This window comes from Monodelphis domestica, chromosome 4 (genome assembly GCF_027887165.1).
Source record: "Monodelphis domestica isolate mMonDom1 chromosome 4, mMonDom1.pri, whole genome shotgun sequence".
Lineage (NCBI taxonomy): Eukaryota > Metazoa > Chordata > Mammalia > Didelphimorphia > Didelphidae > Monodelphis > Monodelphis domestica.
The window spans coordinates 400,740,857-400,757,966 of record NC_077230.1 but is presented as its reverse complement, the minus strand read 5'-3'; the positions used below and the strand labels follow the sequence as shown (position 1 = coordinate 400,757,966).

At 46.0% G+C, this 17,110-nt stretch overlaps 1 protein-coding gene across 4 annotated transcripts in view; it reads right to left on the bottom strand.

Annotated features, from left to right (window-relative positions):
- The window catches only part of CLSTN1 (calsyntenin 1), an 83,972-nt gene that overhangs the window by 1,927 nt on the left and 64,935 nt on the right, over positions 1-17,110 (bottom strand). For 2 of the 4 annotated variants that reach the window (XM_003341031.4, XM_056795815.1), the window contains 10 exons: positions 16,414-16,662; positions 14,499-14,620; positions 9,113-9,275; positions 4,885-4,947; positions 3,479-3,630; positions 2,975-3,123; positions 2,391-2,617; positions 1,294-1,464; positions 882-1,030; positions 103-238 (listed from right to left, as the gene is read on the bottom strand). In XM_003341031.4, coding sequence (XP_003341079.3) covers positions 103-238; positions 882-1,030; positions 1,294-1,464; positions 2,391-2,617; positions 2,975-3,123; positions 3,479-3,630; positions 4,885-4,947; positions 9,113-9,275; positions 14,499-14,620; positions 16,414-16,662 — 1,581 coding nt within the window. The remainder of the gene's footprint in view (positions 1-102; positions 239-881; positions 1,031-1,293; positions 1,465-2,390; positions 2,618-2,974; positions 3,124-3,478; positions 3,631-4,884; positions 4,948-9,112; positions 9,276-14,498; positions 14,621-16,413; positions 16,663-17,110) is intronic. The other 2 variants (XM_056795816.1, XM_056795817.1) reach the window with 1 other exon arrangement.

Sequence of the window (17,110 nt, the reverse complement as noted above, 5' to 3'; positions counted from 1 at the left end):
GAGAGCAGCCCCAGCCCCAGGACGAGCGCTGTTGTCTCCCGACATCCTTCTCTGGCCTGGGCGGGGGAGCCAGGGTGGGGAGGGCCCCACGAACAGCCTTACCTGAAAACGGGTGGGGATTTGCGAGATTGTGGCCAGACAGATCGACAAAGGAGTGATGCACGGGATGGACAAACTGAGGCTGGGCGGCCATATGGTTAGCGTGCTCCACGGGGTTGGCCGTGTGGATGACACTCACCTGCGAGAGACACAGAGAGCGCTTTGGTGCAGCCTCCGCCTCCCAGGCAGGAGGAGAGCCAGCACAGGGGCCAGCGGAGCCGGTGCTTCCCCAGGGAGAGGAGGCCACAGGCACCTTTGGGCCTGCACAAGGCTGCCTCTAGCTGCCTGGGAGAGTTTCTATCCTGGACTCGAGCACGGTCTCCTCCATCCCCCCGAGACCTGCTAAAAAACCACCAGTCTATTAAGAGGCCGAAGAGGAGCAAGAGCCTGCTGCGGCCTGCCCGGCCCCACGCTTCCCCCAGGGACCAGTGGGCTAGCCTGGGCCCCAGACCGGCCACATGACCTCCCTAGCAATGCCTCCTTTCCCCCGGTGTTGCCTCTCACAGCATTCCCGCTCATCTCTCTCGCTCTCACCAGCTGCCTCTTGCCAGCGCCTTCCCAGCCCTCCCCCAGCCCGGGCAGAAGGAAGGAATGCTTGACTGGGCCCGATGGTGGAACCCCCCAGGAGCTAGAAGGAAGCCGGGAGCCTCCCCGAGGGAGGCCCCCAAGATTCAGGCCTTCCCTCTTGGGCGCCTGCAGGCCTCATGGCTGACGCGCCATCTGCACGAGGCCCGGTCTGGGCCGACACGCCACAAGCCCCAGAGGCCGTCCCGGACACGGACCTCGACTTTGAATTCGTTGCTGACGTAGCGCCCGTTCAGTTCGGAACACACCAGCTTGAACTTCCTGTCCAAGCCAGATGCGGAGGCGTGCCAGTTCCGGTAGCGCACCAGATGCAGCAGCTCCTCGTAGCTGGCCATGGTGTCCACACCTGAGGGCAGAAAAGCTCGCATCACTGTCGGGCCCAAGAGGGCCTTGGCACAAGGCGGCCCGGCCTCCCGCGCTCTTCGGCTCGCTTTCTACTAGACACTGGGCGCCTCCTCCTAACTTTCCACAGCTCCCACCCAGCAGAACGGGGGCATGTCAGAGGAAGCCGAGCAGGGAGGAGGAATCCAGGGGCCGCTTCTCCTGGCTCCCTGCACAGCTGCCCTGAGCACGCGGGGCAGCACAGTGTCTCCTGTGCCCTTCTCTCACCTGTGATGATCACACCCACGCTGGAGCTGCTCATCTCAATGCCCTTCTGCTGCAGGCGAGCCGTGTCCACTTCCAAACTTTCCTCATCTTGGTTAAGCTCCTGGCCCAACACCGTGATCTCACACGTGTCGAGATTGTGCATGATTTCCTCGGACACCAGTGACTCTTGAACTAAAAAAGAAAACGTTGACCAAAGGGTCCCAGAAACCACTAATGACCCGCACAGGAAGGTGGAAAACTTAGCAGAGATGCTGGAAATTTTCCTTCGTTACAGGGAAGCTTTTAAGAGACATTGGGAATAAAGAGGACGCATCACTTTCTTTCCAAAATCAAAGTAACCTCTCTGCCCGGGAGAAAAAGGCCCAGGGTTTGGCCAAACTCCCCTTTGATTCTCATTCAAGCAATGGGGAACCTCAGAGGCTTTTTCTTGCTGCTTTCAAGGATAAAGAAGTACCTGGATGAAGCCACAAATACAATAATAGGCACAATTGGAAGAGAAAGGCTTAAAATGGGTAACTGTACCAACTTCATCTTTCTTCAGGCTTGTGGACATAAATCCAAAGTCACTTTTTCCTCTGGGGCCTGACCTTCCAAGAAAATGCCCTGTCACCTCCAGCATCAAATGCAAAATGCTATTTGGCATTCAAAGCCCTTCCTGAGCCGGCCCCTCCTACCTCTCCAGGCTCCTTTGACTTTTATCGGTGGCACTGGTCTCTTGGCTCCTCCACAAAACAAGACATTCAGTTGCCTCAGCCTCTGGCGCTCTGTTTGTCTTAGGTTCCTGGAACACTCTCCATTTTCATATCCTCCTGGCTTCCCTGACTCCCTTCAAGTCCCAACTATTTGCTATCAGAAGAGATTAAAAATCTCCTCTAGGAAGAGGCTTCCTCAATTCCTCTTAATTCTAGTGCCTTCCCTCCGGTAATTATTTCCTATTTATAGTTTGTACAGAGTCGTTTGCATGTTGTCTCCCCCAGTAGACTGTGAGCTCCTCGAGGGCAGGGGCCTCGTGAAAGCAACCTATGAGCCGTGGAAGCAACCAAGAGGCTCGCCTGCCTGTTTCTTGCTGGACAAAGTTCCCTGTGGCACGCGGTTACCTGTGGGCTCCTCATCTCCATCTGCGTCTTGCTCGACTTCCCGGGTGATGGTACTGATGATCCGAAGCTCTGGGAACAGGGAAACCCCTTCGGCACTTTCAAATTCTGAAGCTGCCCGAGCAAAATGGTTAATCCCACTCAAGCTGATTTTGGGTTCCTCGGGCTGTAAAACCATTACATAGCCATCCACAAGAGGGACTGACATGCAGGCATCCTCACTGAAGCATCTGCGGGAAGACCAGAGGCAGGCACAGTCCACAGTCAAACCTGAGAAGTGCCCGAGATCTCTATCAAGGCGAATAGGACACGGTTCCTTTCTTTCAGGGGTCAAATACGTTCTAATCATTCCACAATCCGATATTATTGGACAAAAACGGTTTCACCGAATTTGCCTTTCTGTGCCTCTGAAATGTGACAGATCACTTTTATTCCAGAGGGAACACTAGGATTCTTCAAACTAAACCCTCATTTGAAATTTCTTCAAAAACATCCTTTAATAAACCCGGCCATTCTTCCCACTGAACCTCTCCCTTTTGCTTCCTCTCACCGCCCCCAATCACCACGCAAAGGAAGACCAGGCCTACTTGATGGTGCTGGTGATCTGCAGCCTTCGGATTCCCGGAGTGGGGAACTGTCGAGAATTCAGGTAGGAAATGTGCTGCATGGCCTTCTCGAATTGTTCGATATCGTCTCCCTCCAAGGTCAGCACTGACTGGCTGGGGTTTGCTTGGACCTGGTCATTCCAAAAGAAGAAATAAGTGAAGAGAGTTCTCAATGGCAAGAGAGGCTACAAGAGCAGAAAGCAGTCAGTGCTTACAGGGAGAAAAGGGCAAACAAGTAGACACCAGAAATCTCTTATTAACGGAGCCAATTATCTGAAGAGGTTAAAATGGATGATTTAAGAACCTCTCCCAACCTCGGCAGAAGCCAGATTCAGAAAGAGAAGCAGAGCTGAGGGAGGCTCCTACCCATGTATTTTACTTTGAATCACAATGCCGCCTCTCTCTCCTGCCACGGTCTCATCATTAATGGATGAGGAGCCAGTGGCTATTTAGGTGAAAACGACCGCATCCTCAGACTCACTTTACCTTCATGCCTTTGCTGTCAGTCACTTGCAAATCTAGTCCTTCCTTGCAGGTGTACAGACAATCTATCACCTTTTTGTTTTCCAGTTTCCCAGAGCGAATCATTAAGCCAGCCAGATTACCTCGGAAAAATTGGGCCATGTGTAGCTCACCCCCTTTGAGAAATAAGAAATAAGAAGTTAATACATCCTTGACTATGTCGCTCAATTTTGAACTGAAGTGTTGAATGGGGGACATATTATGTGTGACATGCGAGTTAGTTCATAACAATTTCTGTTAGCTTTGCAGTTACGGATAAGCACGATGAAGACATTAAATGACTCAATGATCATGCACATGACCTGGGGAAAGAAGGGAAGGGTACGGAACCCTGAGCTGGCAAGGCGAGGACAAACAGCCTTCTGGCTCCTCAGCTGCTTCCTCAGAGGACCAGGCAGCATCTTTACCTCTCCCCAAGGAAGATGCAGCCTTAGCTTTCTGAACAAGGGCTTAAGATGCAACAGATTCATCTTGAGATGACTGAACTTTCCAGTCAGGTACTCAAGTCACCTTACTGTGTTTTACCTTCCCCCAAATCCCTCAAAGGACTGTAAGCTCTAGAAATGAAATGGATTTTTGGATATCCTCGGCAAACCACAAAGAGGAAAGTGAATACACTACTATAAACCGTCCAACTACATTTCAGTGGCTGATACAAATGCCTCTTAGCCTATCTAACTCGTGCTGCTGGTGCCAGGAAGGAACCGGCAGAACTACAGAGACCAGAGACAAGGCATCAGAGAAGGAACTTTGACCAGATTCCACAAGTCCCAACCAAGTAAAAAGAGACCATGTCCCTAAATGGGTCAGAAGCCAGAAAGGGGTCTTCCAGAAGCATCCTTCATTTCCAGATAAGGATAGAGAGAGTAGGCCAATTGTCCTGCACTTCCAAGGTTCCCAACTTGGGCCTAAGGATAAACATCATCAAGAAATGAATCATGCCTGGAAAACCTGGAAGCCCAAACAGAGCTTAACCCAACAAGGAGGGACAGGCGCTCCTTGATTTCAAGGCTGAGCCCTGTGGGAGGAGGAGGCCATCTCCCAAACCTGCCCTTGGGGAGTTCAGAAGGCCACATGCAATGGGATGTGAATAAAGCTCAACGGGAAGATGTCACCATTAGTGCTGGGTATTAATGAACCTTTGCTCTCACATCCCTGGGATCATAATGAAGTCTGGGCACCTGTGAAAGGGCAAAAAATGAAAGGCCAGAGAAGCTGTGAGCATGATGCAGAGCCAAGCCCAGAAGCAGCTCAGATGGCATCTGTGGGCAAAATACAACTTTGACATTTCATGCAAATGTGGAATGAGTTGGTGTCTTGTCTCTTAAAGGGAAATAAGATAGAAAACAGGAGGAGAGAACTCCAGCAACCTGCAGAGGTCACAGTCACTGCCTCAGCCTCAGTCTCATTGTCATTTTCATTTCCTGAATACTCTGTAGAAAAGTAAGACAAAGACAGCGGAGAAGGACCAACGGGTTAGGACCGGGCCTTGGACAACAGACCCAGAGCCCGACCACCCCCACCCACCCCGCCGAAGTACTGCCCCTCTCGGCCCACAGAACTTCCCATTCTATCAGCAGATGGGTACCAAATGGGCAGGGGCTGAGGCTCCTGGAACACCACCATCAGGAACAATTTGCATGGACAAAATGCCCCAAGATTTAGAAGTGGTTTACACATACGATCTTTTAGCAACAAGGCTTAGAGAGGTGGTAACTTGCTCAGGCTGACCCAGATTTTAAGGAGCAGCAGCTCGGACTCATACCCAGCCCCCAGGACAAGTGTGGGGCTCTGGCCCCTATCCCGTGCAGCCTCTTGTGGCCCCACAATGTCTATACCTCCCCAACATGGCCTATCCCCTACAGTGCTTCCAACAGAATGAAGTCTACTCACCAGGCCCTCTTTGTCATACTCCAAAGAGGAAAAATATAGGCATGTGTGCCCAATTCTGGGCTCATCTCAATCTTAACTACCAAAGAGGAAAGTCCAGGGAAGCTTAATATTGTCACATTTGACAAAACCAACAGCACCCGCCATATCAAAGCACCCTTGAAAATTGTTTTACTGATAGATTTTTTTCAACATTGTCTTCTTTTTTGAGTATATCCCTCCTCCCACCCAGTGAGCCATCCCTTAGAACAAGGAACAAAAAGAGAAAAAAAGCAGGTCAGTAACATTAACACACCTGCATTACAGCTATAACCCATAACCAGTGGCCTACCGTGGCAAAGGGAGGAAAGCCCTGCCTCCCACCCCAGCCCCTTCTTTAAAAATGCAGTAAAATGGGGGCAGCAGGGTGGTTCAGTGGATTGAGAGCCAGGCCCAGAGATGGAAGGTCCTGGGTTCAAATTTGACCTCAGCCACTTCCTAGCTGTGTGACCCTGGCCAAGTCACTTGACCCCATTGCCTAGCCCTTACTACTCTTCTGCCTTGGAGCCAATACATGGTATTGACTCTAAGACAGAAGCTTAAAAAAAAAACCTCCGTGAAATGTTGGATCCATTGCTCTATTTACCTCCCCCCAAGTACCAGGGGTCCAGGAGGGGCCAAAGAACCTGTGGCTTACAGAGGTCACAGAGGTGATCTGCTCCGTCCACGGAGCAAGTTCTCCAGCGAGCTGAGACTCCATTAGGAGCAGCTTCCATGGTGCCTAGGACCAGAAGACTACACCCAGCAGAATACACCCTCTGCTAACATCTGGGGCAAGTTCTGGAAGAACAAAGGTTGGCAGGGCTCAACAGCTTAATGAACGGGCTGCTCAATTTGTATTCTGGAAGACGTGAAGTAAAATCTCTGCCTTAGACACTCGCTAAATTGTGTGACTCGGGGGGAAAAAATCACTTTCCCCGGATCTGCCTCAGTTTCCTCATCTATAAAAGAGGGACAGCAAGGACCTGGGAAAAGCCCTTTGGAAGATGTTAGCCACTCTGATTAGGGAGCCAGGTCGACCCCAGGCCCCAGGCTGGGGACTTGAGCGAGCAAACACAAAGTCATTCTAACCCTCCACCAGGTGGCAGGTATGAAACCACTTTAGGCATAGGGTGGGGAAGCCCTTAGAACTGAGCACAGCTGGGGGAAAACAGAGGCAGAAGGAATAGGTTTCACTTTTTTCCTCTTTCTCTCTGCTCTACCCTATGTTTAGTTTCAGGTCCAAGAAGGCAGGCGAGCTTTTCTTAAAGCTTATAGAAACCAATTCCTTTAAAAAAAAAAAAAAACTCTTATCCTAGAATGTGTATTGTATTGGTTCCAAGGCAGAAGAGCAGGAAGGGCTAGCCAGTGGGTTAAGTGACTTGTCCAGGGTCACACAGCTAGGAAGTGTTTCAGTCACATTTGAGCTCAGGACCTCTGGTCTCTGGACCTGATTCTCAATCCCCTGAGCCACCAACCTGCCTCCTTAAAAACAATTCTTGATGGTTTCTGGTTCCTCCTTTTTAATCTCATTTGGCCACCCTGCCCTTATTTCTCCACTAAGATCTAGTTCCATAATTAAAAAATCTTATCACCTGGAGTTTAAACACTTAAACATTATGATTTCCCCCCAGAAATGAAGCACTTGCTTAAAGTCTGCATTATTTATAGACTAAACTTGATATTTCTGACCTTGAGGCTTTAGTGATTTAGTGAGCTGTAGACTCCTGCCTATTTCTGGTTTTGCCTAACATTCAGATTCAATGAGGTATTGGTCTGAAACAACCTCCCTCAAGTGAAACCCATCCTGAAACATTCCAGGGAGGCTTTCGCATCTCTAGCTTTCTTCCCAGTTGGGCTCCACTCCCATCCCTCTTTGCTAGTCTCTGGCCCAAATTACCTTGAATGTTACTGCTTATCACAGACTTCTACGTGTACGAGCTGTCCCCTGTCCCTGTGTCCCTTTGGTCTCTGTACCCCCAGGGGTGAGCACAGTGCTACCTGCTGACCTTTATAATGGACACCCTGGAGCAATTTTGGACAACCCAGAATTGAGGGGTGTGGGGTTTGCTCCTACTTTGCTTTAAATTGGTTTTTTAAACTCATCTTCCATCTTAGAATTGATACAGTATATTGGTTCAAAGGCAGAAGGAAGGTTATAAGTGACTTGCCCAGGATCACAAAGCTAGGAAGTATCTGAGGCCAAATGTGAACCTTGGACCTCCCATCTCCAGATGTGGCTCTCAATTCAATAAGCCACCTAGTTGTGCCTCTGCCTTAAATTCTAAGAAGCCTCTAAATTCTGGTAAAACCCACTGGAAACTTTAAATATACCTTTGCATTAGATTGTGTCTCCTTGCTATAGAAGTTTTAAGTGAATTCTTAAAATCCTATTTTTAGAAACAACTGCAATAACTGTATAGGCCCTTGCCCTCCCTAGACTGCAAGAGCTCTGAGGGTAAGGACTAGGTCTCAATTTCACTTTGTCCCTGCCTAGCACAAGAACTGCTTAATAAACAAATGGTATAACATTCCTGGGTTCTGGAAGATACCATACGGTAGGAGGGAGAGAAGAAGGGTTGAAGAAGGGTTGAAGAAGGCGAGGGGTTTACGAATAATTAGTGTTTGGCTGCAGAATGATCATTCCCTGGAGAGATAACCCCAAAAAGCACTTCTTGTTTCTGGGTATCACTCCCAGTAAATTCATTACAGCCAGATGGACGAAGAAACCTGACACTTTAGGGATTTTTTTGGGGGGGGGGCTCTGTTATTCAGAACCCCTCTCAGTAAAAGGTTTATTACCTACAGACAATTAGAGAAGGGATCTAAAGAAAGTTTTTGAAGAAAGTTAACTTGACTAGAAAGTGATTTTTTCCCTTTAAACTATAAATAATGCTAGCATCTACACATCTTCATTCCATTTCTTCATGTTCTATTTTGTTCAAAGATTTGATAAATTGTCTCACCAAAATCCCAAAAAAGTGTGAATCACCTGAAAAGAAATGCTGTGAACAAGCTATAACTGCCTCGCTTGCTTCTAATTAACAGCTGTGCAGTTCTTGTGACAATTAGGAATATTAGTCAAATCCAAATTTGGACAAACCTGATCTAGGCATTAGGTTTTTTCATGTTCCTAGCCCAAGCCAAAGTGTTCTTCAAAGAGAATAGATGTATTCAGATCACATTTGCTGACTAATGAAATCTGAAGTTGACATTCTACACATTTCTGTCTTCTTGAAATTCACAATCGCTTTTCTAAATCCACTAAAACTCCTGGCGATCACCATAGTTAAGCCTCCCAGGCTGGACTACTTCTGCTGTTTACAGAAGCTGCTTCTTATACAGGCGGTGGACAGCTTAGCACTTGCTTTAGAATAGAACAACTTTCCCTGTTGCGATTCTGTCCCTTGAAAATGCTCTGCGGACGACAGGAGATGAGGATGTCTCTCTATTTGGGGTTTATAAATGTCTTTTAGCACGTTTTCCTTGAGACTCAGATGTAGAAAGGAGGGCTATCATTTTATAAGAGAAACCTCACAAACCATGAGAGTAAGGAACTCCTGTGCCCTACTGGTATAGTCACAGGAAACCATGAGAGAGAAAGCTGCTGGTATTAGGATGGGCCACTCTCCACTATGGCAGTAAAATGCCTTCATGCAATTCCGAAGATGGTAGGGTTGTCTACACTACCTTGCCAGCAGGCTCCAACCACCAGCTGAGTTTCTATCTTGGACGGGTGAAGAGGATAATCTTCTGTCACTGGAAAGGGATCATAGGACACGCCATCGACATACAGCGTCACACTGGGGAATTCCACATTGAGAACGTAATGGTGCCACTCTTTATCACACACCTAAGAAAGACAAAGGAGAGAAGGAAGATTGCAGGCGTGGTCTCGCATCCTTCACCTAAGGGCATAAGTCTATTAATGTCAATATGGACGACAAAGAGAAAGGTACAAAAACTAACCGAGCAGTTCTATCCTTGTGAAATTAGTCACGGAGTTTGAGAAAAGACAACACTGGAGCACCAACTGCCCAAAGTGGATGTCTCCGGCGGTTCCAACTCAACATGTCTAAAACAGAACTCACCTTTTCTGCTCAGATATACCCCTCTCCTGAACCTCCTTATTTTCCCCCAGTGAACTCCAATGTTCTGGTTACAGACCTACAAGCCCAGGAGTCACCTTCAGGGGTTCATTTCCCCCCTCGCGCTACCAATTTCATCATTTGACAAGTCTTGTTGATTCAACAGCAACTCCATCTTCTCACCTCCAAGTCTCTATTCTCAGGGCCATTAACTTGAAACCTTTCTTACTTCTTGGCTGGATTAGTCCAACAGCCTAAGCCACTCCGGGCTCCCTGCCTCATTTTCCCTCTTTCCCCCCATCTCATCCTCCCACCACACCTGCCAAAATGGTCTTTCTAAAGCATAGACCAAAGCCGTGTCACCCTACTGCTGAATAAACCCCAATGTTTACTACTCCTAGGTTCGAGTGTGAACTCAAAAGAGTGTGACATTTCAAGGCCTTCCCAACTGGGTTCCAATCTACCTTTCTAGGTGTACAGGAATACACGACTCCTCTTCACGCACCCACACACACACATAGCTCACAAATACATGATGCTTTTCTGGATTCCCCTTTTCCCAGATGACAGTGCCTTGTCCCAAAATGACACCGTATTTATTTTGCAAGTGCTTGTCTTTCCTGATGGAATGTCAACTTCTTACTGAGTAAACTATTTCATTCCTAGTGCCCAAACCAGTGTCTGGCACAGAGTAGGCATTTAATACTTGCTATCTGATTGAAGGCATTCAGCCACCCAAGAGGGTGTGCAAAAAAGGTGGGGGTGGGACCAATAAATGAGGACTGAGAGGACGAAGGAAGGAAGAAATAGACAAATTAGTTTAACTACAGTCAAGACCATGAAAGGAAGAAAGAGGCATGAGAAGAAATGACAGATTGCAAAAATAAAGAACCAGAGGGACTGCGAGTTGCAGGGAGGATAAAGATTTTAGGAGGAGTGGAGCTGAGGGAAAAAAGGGATAATAGGAAATGACAATCAGGAAGGTAGATTTCTAAGACCAACATCATGAAGATGGCACCACTGACAAGGGTGAGATGTAAAGTACAGGCACCCGCCATCTAGAGTGTGAGTGAGTGTGTGTGAGTGTGAGTGTGAGTGTGAGTGTGTGTGAGTGTGAGTGTGTGTGTGTGTGTGTGTGTGTGTGTGTGTGTGTGTGTGTCCCACCCCAAAGGTGTTCTTATCAGTCACAGGAGCTCAGGAAGTTGATGAATGGGAGCTAGTGCCTCAGACTGGGATGAATGGCCTCACAAGGGAGTGGGCAGGGTTTCCTTCAGTGAAAGGTCATCAAGCTGATGACAATCATTTGGCAGGTATGCTGGCATGGGGGTTCTCTTCAGGTATGAGCTGGACTGGACAGCCACTGAGGATGCTTCCAATCGATACATTCTTTAATCCCATAGGCCAGAGAGTTTGAGAAGGTTATATATAATAATAATATATAATATATATACATAAAAGTTTCAAGGAGGAGTTGCAGGGGTGGGTTGAAGAGAAAGACAGAGATAAAGAAAGTGACAAAGAAATAAGGGAGAAAGGACTGTGGTGAACATCATTTTAAGATTTCAATTAAATATGGTATAAGATGGCAAGCTCCTTCAGCGGACTTAATAGAGGTCAGCTTTTGAAGTTATTAAGAAGCTATTATTCAAGGAGAAAAGAATAGAGATTAGTGATAAATTTCTTTCTTTGTTTTAAAATCCTTACCTTCCATTTTGGAATCGATACTGTGTATTGCCTCCAAGGCAGAAGAGTGGTAAGGGCTAGGCAATGGAGGGGTAAGTGACTTGTCCAGGGTCACCCAGCTGGGAAGTGTCTGAGGCTAGATTTGAACTCATGATCTGCCATCTCTAGGCCTGACTCTCAATCCACTGAGCTATCCAGCTGCCCCCGAGATAAATTTCTACTGGGCAATAGAAGGGCTCTCTTCTTAGAATGGTTGGGCATTTCCTAGCTGTGACCCTGAGTAAGTCACTTAACCCCTACTGCCTAGCCCTTACCACTCTTGCACCTTGGAAATGATATTCAGTATCAATTCTAATGTAGAAGATGAGTTTTTTAAAAAAAGAAAGTACAAATTAAAGATTTGTTTTTTCCTTCAAAGTACAGAACAGGCAGTCAAGGAAGTGGCATATCTTCCTGGGTAACAGGAAAGATAAGACAATATATGAGCCTGCCTTTCACTATCTCTAAGAGCAAAATGAACAGACCATTTATTGCTTTGGCAGAACTCTTAACAGCAAGCTGGCCAAGAGATCCAATGAAAAAATTTCTGAGAGGGATATGACTCTTCACACAATCAGTTTTGAGCTAGAAACAGGCACACAAAGTCTAAGGGTTATAATGGTAAGCTCCTTGCAAGCAGGAGTTATCTCAATTTCCCAGCACCTTGTACAGTACCTGGCATATAGCTAGCTGCTCCTTAACATATGCTTGTTGACTGACTGCTAAAACTATGGTTATACTAAGATATGATTAATAACAATTATGCTGCCTCCAAACTTGTTTTACATATAAGCAACCCCCTCACATGTGTGTGTAAATGTGTTTGTGAGATGTGTCATCTTTAATCAGGTGTTTAGTGCTATCTTTTAGTCTTCAGTGGCATGTAGATTTATCTGTTTAATAAGACGCTCTATTTTTCATATTTGAAAAAGATGAAAGATTGGAGAGTATGCTACTCTCTTTGCTATTCATGTCCTTCTGGTTTAAAGGCCTGGTACCTTATAGTTTATATCATGACACAGTCCTTGAGTTCATTAATTCATTTGACACACAGTTTATAGATGCAAATCTTTAAGAAATGAATTAAATTCAATAAAGAGTAAGCCCCAACCGAGCATAAGGTATGGTAAGGCACTGAGACAAAAAGGTGAAGGTTTGAAGGACAAATAAATATTTAAATTACTGAGTTTACTTTTAGGTTGTTGCCAATCTAAAAATAGAGAGTGATGATTTTAGAAAACCTCGGAATGCTCGATGAAGACAGACTCCAACCCCTAAAAAGCTAGGGAAGGCATCCCCGAAGGCACACACACCCCACATGCACTAGTGCCTGAAAACCTATGTAATAAATGAACCACGGCACTATGGCAGAGCACTGTGTGTGAAGCCTGCATACGTGGGTTTGAATATATTGTGCTTCTCATCTTGATTATACAACTGGGCAGAGACCGCTGGACGGATCTCCGTACACTTGGACCGGCCCCACTGAGAGGCCGATTAGGGAGGCAGCTACTAAAGACTTCAGAGTCCTGAGGGGCTTTAGAGTGGCTCTAGGCATCTATGGGAATATGGGCCAAAGCTGGTGGTCATAGGGCAAGCAGGCCAAGGGACAGGGGCTTTCCACCTCTGTCATAAAGCAAGTGAAGAAGTGGCTTTTGGGTGTCTTTAAATAATAAAGAAAATTTTCCCACTGAAGAAAAATAGCAGTTCCTCCTTGTTTCGATTTTAAAAGCAAATTCCAGGGGGAAACTGGGTGGTTCAGTGGATTGAGAGTCAGGTCTAGAGATGGGAGGTCCTGGCTTCAAATCCAGCCTCAGACACTTCCTAGCTGTATGACCCTGGGCAAGTCACTTATCCCTCTTTGCTTAGACCTTATTACTCTTCTACCTTGGAACCAATACACAGTATTGATTTTAAGATGGAAGGTAAGGGTTTAAAAAAAAAAGAAGAAAATCCCTATTGCCTCTTTCTCAAATGATAAATTCCTGAAAAGGCAGGAAACACCTTATTCACCTTTTTATCCCTCAGCATGCCATTCACATCACTGAGATGTTCAATAAATAACTCTTGGATTAAATTCTTATCTAAATCTATAATAAAGGAGCATGGATTTAAAATATGGTTCACTAACTGATTTAGGAAGTCAGAAGGGCCACCTCCATCTCTGTCTTGGCAAAAGCTCTAATGACAAGGTGAACAGACCACTTAACAGCAAGAAGGCTTATTCACTTAAATGTCCCCAATTTCCTCCTGTTAATGCCATCTCTGTCAAACCCAGGAGCCACACATACAGCAGGAAGACTTGAACTTCACAGACCAAGGCACTGAATAGGCTTCAACCCTCTATCCTAGTCCCTGCTCTGACCTACGGACGATACACATTCAAAGGTCATGAGCACATATTTAATAGAAAAGAATAAACACTGGAGAACAGCACCCAGAGCCCCATATTAGGACTGGCGAGTTCTCTAACCACTCAACTCCTCCCTCCTCTCTCTGTTTGGTGGGCCACATTTTTTATATTAAATACTTATTAGGAACTAAGAAATATTAGGTATCGATACAACTAAATATGTTTAGTAACTCTTTACATTTAAATAACTTTGATACATAAAGTTATCATAACACTTTTTTAGTCTTATAATTAAAAGCAAATCGGTGGACAGAGAGCCAGGCATGGAGATGGGAAATCCTGGGTTCAAATGTGACTAAATACATTTCCTAGCTGTGTGACCCTGGGCAAGTCACTTAACTCCCATTAAAGGGAGAGAGGGAGGAGCCATAGTGGTAACTTCCAATGCACAATGGAGAAATGCTCAAAAACTACATGTTTTTCAAAAGAAGTAGTATAAATTGTAAAAATCACTTTTTTAAATGCCCAACCTGGATCATAATCAGCAAGTCACAAAATAAAACAACAATGAGATACCATTATTCACCCATTAACTTGGAAAAAATAATTAAAAACAACAAAACTCAATCCTGACGGAATCACAGAGAAATTCTCCTCTACTGAGGTGTCCAGATGATAGTAAACAAACACATAAGGAAAGACAAGGTTTTCAAGGGGCAGAGGGGAGTCAGCACCAACGACCTGGGAAATGAGGGAAGTCCTTCTGTAGCAGGAAGTGACTGGGGCTGTGCTGTTAACATGAGATAATTAGGACAGATACAAGGAAGAATAAAGACAAATAAAAGCAGAACAAGAATGGAAGACAAACTAACCCTAATCACGAGTTAGTGAACAAAAGCAAATGGACAGTCACCTGGTTCAGTTTCCAGTGAAATTCAGCAGGTTTGTAATTCTTCTCTTCTGAAGGGTCTTGACGGAAGAGGAAAACCAATCGGCAGTTATGTACATAGAGAGAATAATGATGCCGGTTCATATCTGTAAAAAGTTTTAAGTAGTATGTAATACATGTAATGTTTAAAACAGAGAACAAGCCACTTCTTAAAGGTGATTTTTAAAATGTTATTTCTCTTGCAGGAATGAATGATGCCATGCACCAGTGCAGCAAGGGGGTCAAATTGCAATAGAAATGGGCCTCACAACAACTGTTCCAGCAGGTAGCATGTTGACTAAGGACACCAAACAATTAACATTATCTATGTTCTGCTCTATTTTTATTTACTTTGCTAAATGTTTCCCAATTTCAGGGACAGCTAGGTGGCTCAGAGGATTGAGATAGAGATGGCAGGTCCTAGATTCAAATCTGGCCTCAGACACTTCCTAGCTGTGTGACCCTGGACAAGTCACTTGACCCCCATTGCCTAGCTCTTCCCACTCTTCTACCTTGGAACCAATACCTAGTACTGATTCTAAGGCAGAAGGGTGAGGGTCTTAAGGAAAAAAAAATGTTTCCCAATTTCATGGCATTAGGTTTAATTAGCAGCTAAGCTAAATTACCCTGCTCTTAGCTTCTAATTAATCCTAATAATGGGATGGCCTACAAGCCACATGGGGGTTTTTGATGATTTTTTTAAACCTTTACCTTCTGTCTTAGAATCCATACTAAATATAGGTTCCAAAGCAGAAGAACAGTAAGGTTTAGACAACTGGGGTTAAGTGATTTGCCCAGACAGCTAAAAAGTATGTGAGGAAAAATTTGAACCCAGGACCTCCCATCTCCAGACTTGGCTTTCTATCCACTGAGCCACTTAAGCTGCCCCTAGACTACATGTTTGACCTACCTACCTTCCTTCCTTAAAACCCTCACCTTCCATCTTAGAATGGATACTGTGTATTGGTTCCAAGGCACAAGAGTGGTAAGGGCCAGGCAATGGGGGTTAAGTGACTTGTCTAGGGTCACACAGTTGGGAAGTGACTGAGGTTAGATTTGAACCCAGGACCTCCCATCTCTAAGCCTAGCTCTCAATCCACTGAGCTACCCAGTTGCGCCCTGACATTTCTGAACTAGAAAATGTTTAATTGCAAATATAGCAGGTCTTTATTAGAGACTCCTGTGCTAGAAGGGAAACCAGCAAAAAGCAAAAGCAATGTTCTTCAAGAACAACCACAAAGTGTCACTAGAGTGGACAAGTGATGGTTAAGGAATAATGATCTTGTATTATTAACTCCCTCTGAGAAAAATGTAATTTTTTTAAAAATGGAAGACAGAAGTTATTTTCAGTTCCAAGAAGAAGTAGCCAAACAAAACTAAAATAGAAAAGGTATCAACCTAAAATTAACATCGGGCCCTGCTGTCAACACCTACTCACATGCTTGATGATCTCAGGACCCAAAAGTTATATCGTGAAAATATAAAAGCACCCACGTTTAAAAGAGGATCAGACAGAAATGCTTCTAGCCCAGGCTGTCTAACTGCATCAGGCCATTTGAGGTCGTGCCAAAAAGCAGACTGTCCTTGCCAGGATCACCATCTTTTTCAAATCCTTACCTTTTGTCTTAGAATTGGTTCCAAGGCAGAAGAGTGGTAAGGACTAGGCAATGGGGGTGCAGGGCCTTGCCTAGGGTTACCCAGCAGGGAAGTGACTGAGAGCACACTTGAACCCAGGACTTCTTGTCTCGAGGCCCACTGGGCTCCCCAGCTGCCCCCTGTACTAGCTTGTACTGGTTTTATTCAGATATCCCAGAATGCCTTCAAATCCAATAGAAGCCAACGTGACGATTGTTCTCCCGCGCCACAAAACGTCTGAGGTGACAGAAAGAGGAATACCCGCCTGTCTTATCTGAATTGCAGAGGATCGTCTCCTTGTCCCTGCCCCCCGGCCCGTGCCGCATCCACACCGAGATCATGAAGGGCTCTTTCAGGTTCACGGTGACGACGCCCTCGGGAATCTTCACGGCTTGGGTGCCGTTGAATTCAAAGACCTGGTCGCTGTCGTGGCCGTTATCGGTGGGGAGGCCCACGGTCCAGTTCAGGGTGCTGCTTGGAGGAGGAAGAAGTTCAGCAGTCCCAGAGGATGCACCTGAAACAGACAAACAAGGACCATGAGGAAAGGTCAGAGGAGAAAGCAGAGCTGGAAGCTCTTTTGTGTCCTAACCTTGGAGGAGGTGAAGTACCTGTATTCCTTTTTTCTGGAAAACCTCCGAGGAAAGCTGCCCTCATCTCCCAAGCCCTTACTAAGTGCCCAACACAGGGATAGGGAGAGAAGAGCACAAGGGGGTGCAGATTTTCTCCCAAAACCTTGAGGAAAGATCTTCAAGTTTCAGGATGGGAGCACTAGAAGGCTCAGTGGGCTAAATGCCAGGCCCAGAGACAAGAGGTCCTGAGTTCAAATCAGACCTCAGCCACTTCCTAGCTGTGTGGCCCTGGGCAAGTCACTTCACCCCCGTTCCCTAGCCCTTTCCACACTTCTGCTTTAGAAGCCATACTTAGTATCAATTCTGAGACAGAAGGTCAGGGTTTAAGGGGGG